The 14,156-nt window shown below is 42.8% G+C and overlaps 1 protein-coding gene across 4 annotated transcripts in view; it reads left to right on the top strand.

Annotated features, from left to right (window-relative positions):
• Positions 1 to 1,128: 1,128 nt before the first annotated feature.
• Positions 1,129 to 14,156, top strand: part of SLC38A11 (solute carrier family 38 member 11) — a 63,529-nt gene continuing 50,501 nt past the window's right edge. For 3 of the 4 annotated variants that reach the window (XM_042447016.1, XM_042447015.1, XM_042447017.1), the window contains exon 1: positions 13,402 to 13,524. In XM_042447016.1, the coding sequence (XP_042302950.1) occupies positions 13,477 to 13,524 (48 nt within the window). In that variant the 5' untranslated portion in view covers positions 13,402 to 13,476. Of the gene's footprint in view, positions 1,276 to 13,401; positions 13,525 to 14,156 lie in introns of those variants that run through there. The other variant, XM_042447018.1, reaches the window with a different exon arrangement.

A 14,156-nucleotide genomic window follows, 5' to 3' on the forward strand; every position in this document is an offset into this window, starting at 1 on the left:
TCTATACTGCAGAAATAATTCAATTTGACATTGCTTTAACTGCCCTGGCTCCATGCTATGGAATCCTGGGATTTGGGTTTTTGGAGGAGATGTTGCCTTCTCAGTCAGAGAGCAGTGGAGCCACAACAAACTACAAATCCCAGGGCTCCATAGCATGGAACCTGCAGGATGACCAGATGTCCTCTTTTTCCAGGGTATATCATACATTTCAGTCTTCTGTCCAGGAGGAATTCCAAAAATATCCTCCCTTTTGAGCATCGCTAAGAAATATGAATTTATATTTATATGAGGGGTTTCAGCTTTTCCTTGGTCATGTCCTCCATTTTACTTGAAAGCCCTACATTTTGCGGTGCCTTGTCCTCCTTTGTGGTTAGGACAGCCGGTCACCATGGGAGCCAAGGGCAGTTAAAGTGGTGTCAAACTGCATTAATTCTCCAGTGTGGCTGGAGCCCTGGTCCTTTCACCTGGTGACCCTACTGGTTTTCTTCTCTTTCTTGTGACACCCTTTTCTGCCCCTTGGGTGAAGAGTTTTAGTTTTTAGGGGTCATAGAAAGACCACTACCATCCCATAAATTCATGGTGATGGGATAAAGATTTTTCACATTATTAGAATGAATAATGCTTCCAGCTTACAGAAGGAATATGTATGCATTAGTCTCCATTCCAAATATCACAGTAATAAAAAAAAGTCTTTAACATGTAAAAACCTAATTGGCTTTTTGACTAATTGTCAATACTATGACAAGAGATTGGAACCTAAGTTTTATGTCATGTTTACCTTTAACAAATGAAATCAAGTTTGGTGAAATCAAGGAGTGAAAATAATTATGAGGGGCGACAGGGGTGCCAAAATATTTCTCGCCTAGGGTGGCAAAATTCCTAGAGCCAGCCTTGATGGGCAGTGACACTGAGGAACAGCAACAACAATTGGACCCAGGCAAAGGACAGCCTCATGAGCCTTTGGCAACTGCCTGTTAGGTCCAGCCCCTGATAGAGGCCCTTTCCATAGTTTCTGAGGCACTGTTCTGTGCTATTTTAACCCCAGTTTGTGCTCTCAGGGCATTAGGCTTTGCCATAAAAGAGTGCCCCATTACAAGACATGAATATGTTAACAAGTAAGAACAAGAACTAGGGTGGCAACAAGAGAAGCAAAACTAAAAGAGGGTAAAAATCAATAATGGAGTTGTTTGTATAACATCACTCAGAAGATCTGACAACTTGAAGATGTGTGGGTGAGATAAAAGGGAGAAGACAAGACATAAACCACATCGGAATGTAAGTCATAAGAAAGCAAGGCATGTGATGCTTTTAAAATAAAAAGAAAAGAGATCTTCTCTTCTCTCTGACCTGCTTTCTGAAGTGAATGAATGGTGTAGAATAATTAGCATTTTTCACATAGCACATGCCAATGTCACGTGGCAGTTTGGTAAGTCTTTAATAGGCCACCTTGGTTGCAATAGGCCTAGATATATTGAATATTGGTTAGATGCCAAAACTCTTTGTATGGGCAATGGGTATTTTCACATCCAGAAAAAGTTGCTGCCACCTCAGCTGCCTTTTCATTTTGGAGTCCTTCAATTGCCACTGAATGTTCTTTGCAAATACAGGAAATGCCAAGTGCAAATGTTCTCTGGTGATTTAGGCAGGGGATTCCCAGCCTTATCTGGACTGAATCTGGGAACTTTCGCATGAACACAGATCATTAAGTTATTGTCATTATTTTCATTAAGTTATTCAAGGCTGTACCCCCAGAGTCCTGAAATACAGAGCTTTGATCTGTGTTGTGGCACATCCTACAGTGTTCTGAGAAACAGATGAACATTCCCACTCAGATTATTTTAATTTTATTTCTCCTTATTTTGCTCTAAGACATGAACAAGCAACCTAGTGTACCGCAGATATTGAACTACAACTCCCATCAATATGCTGACTAAGGATGATGGAATCTGAAGGACTGCCACGCTTGATTTTCTTGAAATTGCTTTTTTGTGTCCTACCTTAAATCAAATCCTCTAGAAACATTCAAACGATACCTTTATTGAGCCAACCAAAATGTACAATGACATGCTGCAAGCTTTTGAAGTCACACTGGCTTCTTTATCAGGCAAACAGGAGGAAAAAAATTGAAGATGTTAGTCATAGGCCTATATTTTCTGTTTTTGGTCTTAGTTCAGATGGTAGGGAGGGCTATCTGCAGGCTGATGCGATTACTGGTAGATTTTCAAAGTCAAGGAAATTTAATGGCCATTTGCAATTCAAAGAAGATAATTTCCGTGGAACCCATCATGTCTCCTTCCTTTGTGAAGCCACAGGCTCCTGTGTAGGTTTGAATTTCTCAAGAAGTCTTTGTGTTTTGGATCAGGAAAACTTTAGGTGGTGTAGAGGCAAAGAATGTCAATCAATCCCAATATTAGAAAAAATTGTTTTAACTTTGTTGGAGGCAGAAGACTCAGATGGCAAGGTCCCAGTGCACTGGCTCACTCTGGAGTTATTTCTTGAGCAAAATTGAACTATTTGTGAGCTGTAACAGAAGAAAACAAATTATTTCAAAGAGGCTGGATACAAAGGGTGAATACAAAGTCTGGATAAAAACAACTTTGGCTTTGATGTTCTGTGCCCATGAAAAACAAATGATGGCCTAGGATACTCTAGGCACTGAAACAGTTTTGTCCTTCTCACTCTCTAGCTATTTCTGGGGGGTGGGGGGGATTGAGCAAACACTCCAGCTCCATGTTCAGACAGACGTTTGCTCTTTAATAACCTTTCTTCTGTGTAAAACAGATTTCTCAGGTGAATGTAAAATGGGTTTCCTTTTCTTTTCTTTTCCCCCTCATTTTCAGTCACAACAAACCATCTGTTTTTTTTTTTTAAATAAAAGTAAATCATATGTACAGGAGCTCAAAATAATAATTGATAACACCATGGTTCTGTCATGGCCAAAACAAGATAAAAATACAAAATTGGAATTGGAAGAATCCAATAGTTTATGATTGTTGTGTGGGCTGCAATGCTTGGAGCTGACAGAAAAATCTGGCAGGCAAAAATGAGAAAGATTAACCTCTTCCCCTGTCTCACCCAGCTAGCTTTCCATATACAACCCAGGTCAACATGCTCATGCAAGATCAAATCCTGACTGTCACTTATTTTCCCATTCACTCACCTGGCATTCCACATTTCCCAAATCAGCATGCGCATACACACACACACACACACACACAATAAAATATTGATAATATTAATATAATAACAGAATCATTTTACCATGAGTTCAAGGGTCTGCATTTATGGAAAAATCTTATCTTGTCTGGCTCTATGCCTCAGTCCTCTCGATAGGGAAAGTTTGTTGCCAACTTACTATGCATCATCAGTCATTGTGGAAGAGGTTCACAAGCTAGTGATGGCAATATAGATTATGTACATTGCCCAGTCAATATGCTACCTAGAAAGTGGTGGAGGATATATTCACACATTGCTCGGTGAAGGCATAGTGTTCTCAATTGAACAATATACCTTTTGTCCAGGAGCATATGATACATCCAGCTTGTGCTATTACAGTGTAAACACTCCCCGACATCATGTGGATGACCAATACACAGAATCCCATATTGTTTCATTTCATTTGTGTACATTGTCTGTCACATCTTAACAATGTAGAGAACATTTAAGAATATTCCCCATTTAATTCGCATCTATTACAACAAAGATGGGGATAATACATGGTCTTCTAGATGTTTTTGGATGAAAGCTTCCAGCATTCCTTACCACTGTTTAGAGCCCTAGATGTCTAGGTAATGGTGGTTGGTAGCTTTCATGTCAGTGAAGCATTTACTGTAATCTGTTCTGAGTTCCAGTCAGAACTTTAGTTCCCAAGGTGAAGAATCCTAGCCCTCAAATGGGTCCAGCATTTTGGATAGCTCCTTGACACCCAGAGCAAATTCAGTCTCACTGATGTGGAAACCACTAGCTATTCCCTAAGAGTGCTGGGATTTGGGGTCTTATCACAATCGTCTCCTCTCCCATTAAATAGCACTCTTTTGGAAGGTGCCATGCAAGTGGGACTAATCACTGTCCTATCACACATTTAGTATCGTCTCTGCATTTCAGCCTTCCTTCATGGCAAAATCTCCACACACAACATTTGGAACTAGTCACCAAGTATAGTCAGCCCTCTGTATCCATGGATTCTGCATTCACAGATTCCACTATACATGGCTTGAAAATATCCCCCCCCCAAAAAAAAAAACCCCAAACAATTTCCATAAAGCAAAATTTGAATTTGCCCTTTCATACAAGGGATACCATTTTACAATGCCACTGTATATAATTGGATTTGAGCACAAGTGTATATAATGGAGGCCTCTGGAACCTAATCCCAGAGGATACCAAGGACCAACTGTACCACCTCTTTGCCTAGTTTGCACATGCACACACTGATTCCCCTTCCTCAAAATAGAAATCATAAGCACTCTTACTTGTAAAAGGACCTTTTCCCTTTTACGTTTCCATGTGTGTGCACACCCCCAAAATCAAGTCAGATCAAACTTCACTAATCAATTGCAGATTATAGTCAGCAGCTACTGATCAATCTAACTGATCTGTCTATCCCCATGCAATAATTAGTTTGCCTGAATGAAGGAAGCAGCCAGAAGAAATAGCAAAATAAATTGTTTTAAGCTGTAGGACTGTTTTGGCTTTTCCTTAGTGTGTGTGTATGAGAGAGAAAGAGAGAGAGAGAGATGGGGGGGGCACCATAACATTATAGTGTTCTAGCAAAAGAACAGGGCTGGAAAAGGAAGCATGGGGGTAGTAAAGTTTCAGCTTCTGACAGGCCCTGGGGTGGTGGTGGTGGAAGGGGTCATTTAGCCTAGAAAGAAAAGTTTAAAAGGAAACGTCCACACACCCCTTCTCCTCTTTCGCTGATCACATTTCTCCTAGCCATAGCAGGACCACCAATCCTGCTCACCCCCAAAATTGCCATTAAAGTGGATCTTAACTTTTGCACTGCAATTCAGACAAGATAGTTGTGGCAAAGACTGCCATTAACAGGGTTTTTTTTGGGGGTGTGTGTGTAAAAATCACTTTCATGATGGTCTCAGATGGGAGAATAACAGGACAACAATGATGTCATGCAGTGAGGCAAAGGTGGTAGCAAGACTGATCCATTGCTATGATGCTATAGCATCATGGTATGATAAGGCCTTTGGAATCCAATAACTTCAGAAAGGCCATACGATCCCTCCCCCAATATACACAGTTGAGACAGAGTTCATTACGGCATCCACAGTACACAAAGAGCTTGTTATTTATTCTTCTGATGGGGAAATCCTTTAGTATCAGGGCCATGTGATATGTGATATGTGAAATAAGGCACTGCTGTTTTTGTTTTGTTGAGAAGTAGAAATTAGTTTTGATATTAGTTTGGCCTCTATAGCCCTGCCTCCCTGTCCCTTACCATCATGCTTTTAGGTTTGTATTTATTTTATTTATTTGTAGCATAATTGTGTGATCGTGACAATCTGTTAATTTTTTTAAAAAATAAAAAATAAACTAATCACATATGAATCAGTGGCATCAATAGGGTTGGTGTCACCCAGTGCAGTCACTCATGGTGTTACTCCTCACCAAACCAACCTCCTCCCATGCCACACCATGCAGAATCCTTAGTAGTGTTTTTTTCTACTAATGTTACTCATAAATTGTAATTCCTGTCTCTCGCTGACTGTAATGGCAATAGTTGTGACATAAACAACAAGCAAAAAGTTATACCTTTAAATTACAATATCATATGCACAGCCTAAATATATTTACTTGTACATAGTTTCATGTGTATAAAATGAACATTTGGTTAGATGTGATGCTTTTAAATAAAATTTTAAAAGAATAAAAAATATTAAAAAATAAGAACCCTGGGTCCTCTTATTTCTCCTCTGAATGAACCTCACCCCACTCACACCAGCATTTTAAAGGGACACAAACAAACATAGCCGCTCATTTCTGCCAAACAGAGACATATAGGGAGCTGTGGTGTCACCCCTCCTTAGGGTCTCACCTGGTATGGTCCATACTCTCTTGCACAACCATAGTGACATCACTGATTTGAATAAATAGTACAAAAGCAGTGTGACTGGGGGGCATTGATGGGTTTTGCCCATCAATGAAAAGCAGTACTCCAGCAGCAGATGGACTACAGGCCAGCTATTGGACAGATATACCGTTGGATGATAAGGTACAGCCACACAGCAACTACTCACCTGCTTTAATTCCACTTTTCAAGCCTCATGTGATAAAAGTCCTTAGGGGCCTTTTAAAAAAAATCTGTATGTTGCATTTAGCTCTGCTTGGCTCAGAAATCATACACACACACCCCTGTGTGCTCTTCCTTAAAAGACTTCAGCTTGATCACTTTAAGAGGGTGACAGGATTCATTTGGGGGCCTTTGAGGTGATAGCAGATATATTTTAAAAAATACACAATCCAGAAATGAAGTCAAACTCCAGTTCAATAGCTGTATGAGGAGGAGCTGTACTGCAATGCCATGTAACCATGAATGCCAATAGAGAAGGCTTTGCAGTCTCTTTCCAAGATTGCTGTTTTCAGTCATCCTCAATGTCATTTTTGGTGAATGTGATATTTGGTAGAGTAACAATTCCTTTCTTCCACTTCTGTAACTACTGATTAATTCTTGACAATATTCACTCAATTCTGAAATTTAAGAAAAATTCCAATTATTTGACAAAGGTTACTGTGCAGTTTGAATTATCTCACCAGGGCTTTGGGAACTCGGCACAAAACAAGGGTATCTGTAGTGTAAAATAATTATTCTGTACATTGTATTTCTTGGCTAGGCAAACTGAAGGGGCAGTCCAATCGAGCTTCAACATATCTTTTTCTTTTTCACAGGAAAGATGTGGGCCTGTGCTTATTATCAGTAGGAGAGCTGTAAATCACTGGGATTTGAAAATGCTTCATTTTGGCTCAATTGTGGCTTGAAAGTAGCTTTCTTTTCAGAGTCAGGTGGGTCAAGTACAGTCTCCAGCTTCCCCCAGCATTGGTCATGCTGGCTAAGGCTGCAGAGATCTGCAATGCAAGATCATCTAGAGAGCTGCAATTTGTTCTCCCCAGACCTAGACAGACAGCTTACCCTCTCTGTGGCTGCTTTTAAGTGGATTTCAAAGGCTGATCTATTCCCTCTGGATTTTAATTAAATATTTTACTAGTTCTGGTTCATCATGACTATTTTTAAACTGTAATTTAATGGGATCAGTTTTATTTAAAACACATTATAGTTAATATAATTATCCCTGTTGTTGCTGTTGTTATGGTTTTTATCTTTAGAGCACTTTGGAAAGACTGTAATGTAAAGGCAGCTAAGAAATGGAGCAAATAAATAAGTAAAATGCCATTAATCAGGACCTGGAAAGGGAAACCCATACATGTGAAGGAAAAAGATATAGTATTATGATTTCACTTTAACTGGCATGGTAACATGCTGTGGAATCCTAGTATTTGTAGTTTAGAAAAGGGTTTTTCAAATTCTGAGCCAGAGAGTTCTCAGGCTTCACCAAACTACAAATCCCAGGATTTCATAGGATGGTAGTTAAAGAGGAATCATATTGCTACAGTTATATAGTATGAAAGGTACTGGTTAGCCTTTCAGATGTTCTTAAACGGCATCTTCCATCCATCCTAGCCAGTGTAGCCAAAGGAGGCATATCGGGAGCTGCAGTCCAACCCCATCTGGGAGGTGGATTTGCAAGTTCCCCATCCCTGGCCCTAATCAGTTTACATCCCTGCCACTCTCCCAAGACACACAAAATCATTGCAGTCTCACACAATTGCAAATCACAGAGGAATCAGCTTTTACTGTGAAAATCTTTCGAGACAAGACAGAATGCTGCACTTCTGTTCCTCAATGAGATCCATCACAGATTTGTGACATTGCTCACATGTTTAACTCCACCCACTCCCCGCCAATGCTTTAGAGCCCTCTGTTTTGTGTGAAATGATTTCATCTTGACCTCTGAAGTTTGATCATAAACCAACCGTGCATAATCACAGTGGGAATCAGCAAAAGAGGAGTCAGGGAGCAGCCTAAGCTGCAACCAAGCAAAAGGCTTGGTTTCTGAGCCTCTCAGCTGACTGCTCTTTCTCTCCCCCTCCTCTTTCCCTCTCAGCTGATTAGAGCTTTGGTCAAACAACTGACCTCTCTGTATAACTAGATCTGGCAGCATGAAATATGCTCACACAGCCTCATTTTAAGGAGGCAATATGGCCACAGGAAGAAATCAACCCCAACAGGCTGTTTTGGGACCCAGACTCCCCCAGGCCTCAGGATGCTCTACTGAGAGTGCCCCAGTGTGAGGAGCATAGACCAGAAATCCTTCTCTCTTCTCTTAGAGTTGGGTTGGAAATTGGCTGGCCCTCCAGATACTGTCAGACTGCAGCACTTAGAAATCTTTACCACTGGCTATGCTGGCTGGGGGATAGCTGAGATTTGCAAATTATCAACATCCAGAGGCCTGTGTTGTTCCCATCTATTTACCGAAAGCATCCATTTGTTTAGGGAAGGCAGTCGGAAAGTGGATCCATTAGTCTATGGAAGGCAGCAGAAAAACTAGAGATGCCTCTAATTTTTTTTCATTTGTTTGTTGTTGTGTGCCTTCAAGTCATTAGTCACTTATGGGGACCCTGTCCTAGGACCTTATCACACGGAGCGACTTACGTTGCCACAACATTGCGGAACTGTTGCAGAAGTATGAAGGTGGGATTATCCATCGTACTTCTAAAATGTAATTGAGGCTTCTCACTTTCCTTCCATTGACGAAGTGTGCACGGATAAACCATTTTTTGAATAACGGGATATCTCATTATTAAAAAATATATATTTAAAAAATGGCTTCTCCTGGCTTCCCTGTGAATGCTTCGTTTTAGAAGTGTGATGGATGATCCCACCTTCAGTGCTTCTGCAACAGTTCAGCAATGTTTTGGCAATATAAGTCCTTCCGTGTGATATGGGCCATAGAGTTTTCTTGGCAAGTTCCTTCACAGGGGGTTTGCCATTGCCATCCTCTGAGAGAGTGTGACTTGCCCAAGGTCACCCAGTAGATTTTTATGCTTGAGTGAGGATTTGAACCCTGGTCTCCACAGCTGTAGTCCAGTGCTCAAACCATTACACCACACTGGCTGTAATAACACTCTACAATATTGGTTTCCTGAGCTCACTGAAAAAAGAACATTATTTCATCAAGTGGGAATCTCCTTCTACTTTCGAGGCTAGAAGGTATGTGTTAGTGCTACAATTGTTATGGTCTATTACCAGGTTAAGGACAGGTTTGGGGCTTTTTTGACCTCTCCGGGAATGGGGGGACATTGAAAATGGACCACCACCCAAATCTCATCTATTCAGAATCCGATAGTGAATTTATCTGTTGATGCCAGTTGTCCTGGCAGTACTCTGGTAGAAGAGGCACTTGCACAGGATCTTGACACATTGCACCTAGACACCCACCAGACAGCAGATCCAGGCATGCTTGCATGCACACATATACACAGTTATTTTGCCATAGAGGTCTAGGATATAAAGTTGCAAGGAGAACAAGTAAAAGAATTTTATTGACCAGACAAGATTTGGAGCAGACCTCAGAAATATTTCTTTTGTGGACCACAGTTCCCAGAATCCTTTAACAAGGGATCCTGGGATTTACAATAAAAAATGTTTCCAAGTTTTATTTTATGTTAAATTATATGTAATGGTGCAGCTAATGAAATCTGAAGAAGTATGTTTTTTTCCCCACCACTGTATAGAATCATATAATTATAGAATCATACAGTTGGAAGAGACCGCAAGGGCCATCCAGTCCAACCTCCTGCCTTGTAGGAATTCTCAATCAAAGCAACCCCAACAGATGGCCATATAACCTCTGTTTAGAGACCTCCAAGGAGGGAGTCTCGACCACTCTCCAAGGGAGTGTATTCCACTGTTGAACAGCCCTTACTGTCAGGAGGTTCTTCCCAATGTTGAGGTGGAATCTCTTTTCTGTAGCTTGCATCCATTCTTCCGGGTCCTGTTCTCTGGAGCAGCAGAAAACAATCTTGCCCCCTCTTCAACATACCACCTCTCAACCTTCTCTTCTCTAGGCTAAACATTCCCAGCTTTCTAAGCCGTTCCTAATAGGGCATGGTTTCATAAAGAGGTTAGCCCTCTTAAGGGAGACTGGATATAGGAATTGTACTGTATTATGCAATATTTGCTATTAGCAAGATATAATGGCAACTACCAGTTGGGATGGCTTCAAAGGGGAACTGAACAAATTAATGGAGGATAAGGCTACTGATCAGCTCAGTATCAGAAGCAGCATCCCTCTGTCTAGCACTTGGTGGTATGCACATTTTGCAATTGGGCTTCCAGCGGGAATCCAGAAGAGGATAGTGGACTAAGGCAGGCCTTTGGCTGGATCTAGCAGGGCACCTCCAGAATTCATACATCTTCTGAACTATCCAAAACGGTGGAGCTTTCCTGTCTGCTGGATCTGATCTCCTATTCCATCTTTGTCTGTTGTTTTCACGGACTAATTTAAGCATATGTGCCTTCCTACAATTTAATGTAAGCTACATGTTCCCTCTCTCCTCCACTCCCTACACAGGAGTACCAGGGCTGGCACTGTCCTTGGACAGCATTGAGGCAGCTGCTTAGGGGACAGGTGCTGATGGATGGGCTGCTCAGAGAACTAGAGATGCCCCCCTGTATCCCCTAAATTAGCATGTGGCCTCAGATACAGTAAATGATATTGTCTCATTGTTATTGGGGAAGTAAGACCCAATGGTTTGTTAATGGTAGTGGGTGCCAGTTTGTCCTCGGACAGCAAGCTATCCAGTGCTAGCCTGTACCTGTATACAGGCACCTTGGACTCAACCAGTGATTCCCAAACTTTGCTCCTCCAGGTGTCATCAGCTCCCAGAAGCTTGAGAATGCTTAGCCAACAGTCAGGAATTCTGGGAGCTGAAGTCCAAAACATCTGAAGGGTAAAGGTTTGGGAACCATTGGAAACATCCATGGCAAGAATGTGGAATTCCAGATTAGACTACAATTCCTATTCACCCTAATCAGCATAGTTCATGATGAAGCACGGTGGGACCTGTTATCCAAGCACATCAGGATGGACACATGTTTCCCCAGTCTGGTCCTAGAAAAGAAAGAGGGGGGACCCACAAATCCTGATACAGCGCTCTTTTAGTAATCTGTGGCAAGAATGAGATGGCCAACTCTGGCAGGGTTCCTCTGTCCCCAGCTTTTGTGACAGTGTGCACAAATGCAGCTGGTGAAACAATGTACAGACGAAGCAATACCAGTGGTGGCAGGGAGGGCAAGCTTAACCAGCCTGACTTCTGCCTACCATGCAAGTAGACAGTGCCATGGTGTAGTGGTTTGAGCATTGGACTATGACTCTGGAGATCAGAACTTGAATCTTGGCTCGGTCATGAAATCCACTGGATGACACTGGGCAAGCCATACTCTCTCAGCCTCATGGGATGGAAATGGGAAACTGCCTCTGAAAAGACTAGCTGAGAAAACCCCATGATAGGGTTGCCATGAGTTGGAAATTCCTTGAAGGCCCACAACAACAAAAGGAAGGCATGGGGTGTGTTGGGGAAGGCTTCAGAAGGGAATTTGGGAATGTATTAGTGGTTTCCCAGCTTCTTATCATTGCCAGGTCCTCTTCTGACAAGATAAAATATTAATAATAAGAATAAGAAGAGAGCCCTGGTGGTGCAGTAGTTCAATGCCTGTCCTGCAGCCACTCACTCAGAAACCACAAAGTTGTGAGTTCAACCTCAGTGGGTTCACTCAGGAGTTTATCACACGGGAGGAATTTCTCTTAATTTCAAATGAAAAGAAAGTGGGGCCAGAACACATTCACGTGAATTTGCTAGTTCAGTGAATTTACGTGAATTTGAATTGCATTCAAACTGGCTTCCCATTGCCCGAAAATAGCTTGCCATTGCCTGAAATTGTGTGTGATCACCTCTCATGCAATAATGTGAAACCCCATTATTGCACTCGGACTGACTTCCCATTGCCCAAAATTGCGTGTAGTAGTCTATCACGCAATAACGTTAAACCCCATAATTGTGTTTGGATTACCATTAGATTATACTTCCAATTTCCCTTGTCTGATAAACTCCTCAGCCTGGCATCCTTCCGTAGGTTGCTACAATGAGTATCCAGCTTGTAGGGGCTATTAGCTTACACTTTGTAAATGGCTTAGTACCGTAATGCCATTTTGCCCGGCACAGGGGTACCCATTCCTCCTCATCCTCCCTGCTCCCAGCCTCCAGCTATCTGCCCAAGCGAGCTGGAAGCCAGAAAATGGTACTGGGGAGAAGGAAACACAGGCGCGTGCCTCTGGCTCCTCTTCCCAGCCTTCAGCTGCCTCTCTGAGACAATTGGAGGCTGGGAAAAGGGCGGGGAGGGGAGGAGCGACCGGTGCGTGCCAGTTACTCCTCCCTAGAGACCTTTCCCGGCCTCCAGCTATCTCCAGAGTGACAGCTGGGGGTCAGAACAGGTCTGAGGGAGACCACTCCTCCTCCCCACGGAGGCTGGGGAAAGGGCAGGGGAGATGTCCTGCCCCAGAGGTCCCTCCTCTGGTGGGCAGAAGTCCTGCCACTGCATGCAGCCATGTTGCAGTAGCAACTGAAGGACCTGGAGAGAACACTCCACTAGGCATTTGTAGCTCCTCCAGCACAAGTTTATGGTCGATGTCTGGCAGATGTTGACCACAGAGATGCACTCGAGGACCTAGAGATTCCTAGAGAGGTGTCTTCTCAGGTAAAAGAATTAGTGTTTGTGTTACTTGTGGTTTTTCCTCATTCTCAGGGGGTCCTGCAACCCTAACCCCAGAGGCTTTGTTCTAGTTGAGAGGACCAGAAATCTGTAGCAGAGAACATCCCAAGTGCCTCACTGTACTACAAATCCCAAGATTCCACAGGATGAAACGATGATCCTTAAAACAGTATTGAACTGTTGTTAATTTTGGTTTTGAAAAGCCTCAAACCAAACCCTCCAATCTGGTGGGAGTCTTGGAAGGCCCAGGGGAGCAAGGGGACCAGGGGCCAAGGAGGAGAAGGCACCACAAAAGGGGGAAGGGGGAGGCCATGACTGGAGGGGGAGGGGAGGAAGCTCAGCACACTCCAATAAAAAGTAATCTGAGTAAAATTGAAAGCCAGGCTTCCCAGCCTTGGTCCAGGTGGGAAATTCCTGGAAGAGAAGACAGGGGGCAGGATGGAGGCCAGGTGTTGGGGAAAGGTAGGCTGCCCTTCCCTCTCCCTCCTCCTGGGGGCGCCAGAGAGTCGCCTTTCTCGCTGCCACTTTCCTCCAAAGAAGACAAGCCCTGCTGCCTTCTTTCTTCCTCCTCCTCTCCTTTGCTCTCGGGAGGCGACTCTGAGCAGGACTGGCTCCCTCCTGGGCAGCATCCTGAGATGGAGGAGCTGAGGCAGGAGTGCCCTTTGCCCACCGATGCCCGCCAGGTAAGCCCCCGCGGCGTGCTTTCCTCCCTTCCTGCCTCGCCATGGCATCTCTGCAGCAGGAGTGGCTCCAGTGCTGGACTCCTTCTCTGGAGTCCAGGGTTCGAATCCTGCCCCCTTGCCATGAAGCCCACTGGGTCTCCTTGGGAGAGTCACACTCTCTCGGCCTCAGAAAACAACGCCATCAGGTGGAAAGGACTTAAAGAGCAAGTCTTAGTGGTCCCCCTCCCACACACACATAAAAGCCTCTCTTTTTTGGTTATTATCAAAGAAGGAACTATTTTCAAGAGTTTGGGTTTAATTATTAATTTTAAAGTGCATTTTATTGTTAATTTTTAATCATCTTAACTGTATTGTTTTATTGTTATTGTTTGTTGTTGTGATTAATTGATTAGGGCGGGTGGGTTTATGGGGCATTGTATTTTATTGTCTTTTAAAGTGTTTTAATATTGTTGTAAGCCGCCTCGACCTCATTGCAGAGGCAAGGTATAAATAAATGTATTATTGTTATTGTTGTTGTTTTTAAAATTGTATATTTATGTATTTTAAGATTTTGTATGGTTTTTAAATTGTATTGTTTTATACTTGTGCGTCGCTTCGAGTCCCTGTATTGGGAGAAAGGCAAGATATAAGAA

Source organism: Sceloporus undulatus, chromosome 1 (assembly GCF_019175285.1).
Source record: "Sceloporus undulatus isolate JIND9_A2432 ecotype Alabama chromosome 1, SceUnd_v1.1, whole genome shotgun sequence".
Taxonomy (NCBI): Eukaryota; Metazoa; Chordata; class Lepidosauria; order Squamata; family Phrynosomatidae; genus Sceloporus; species Sceloporus undulatus.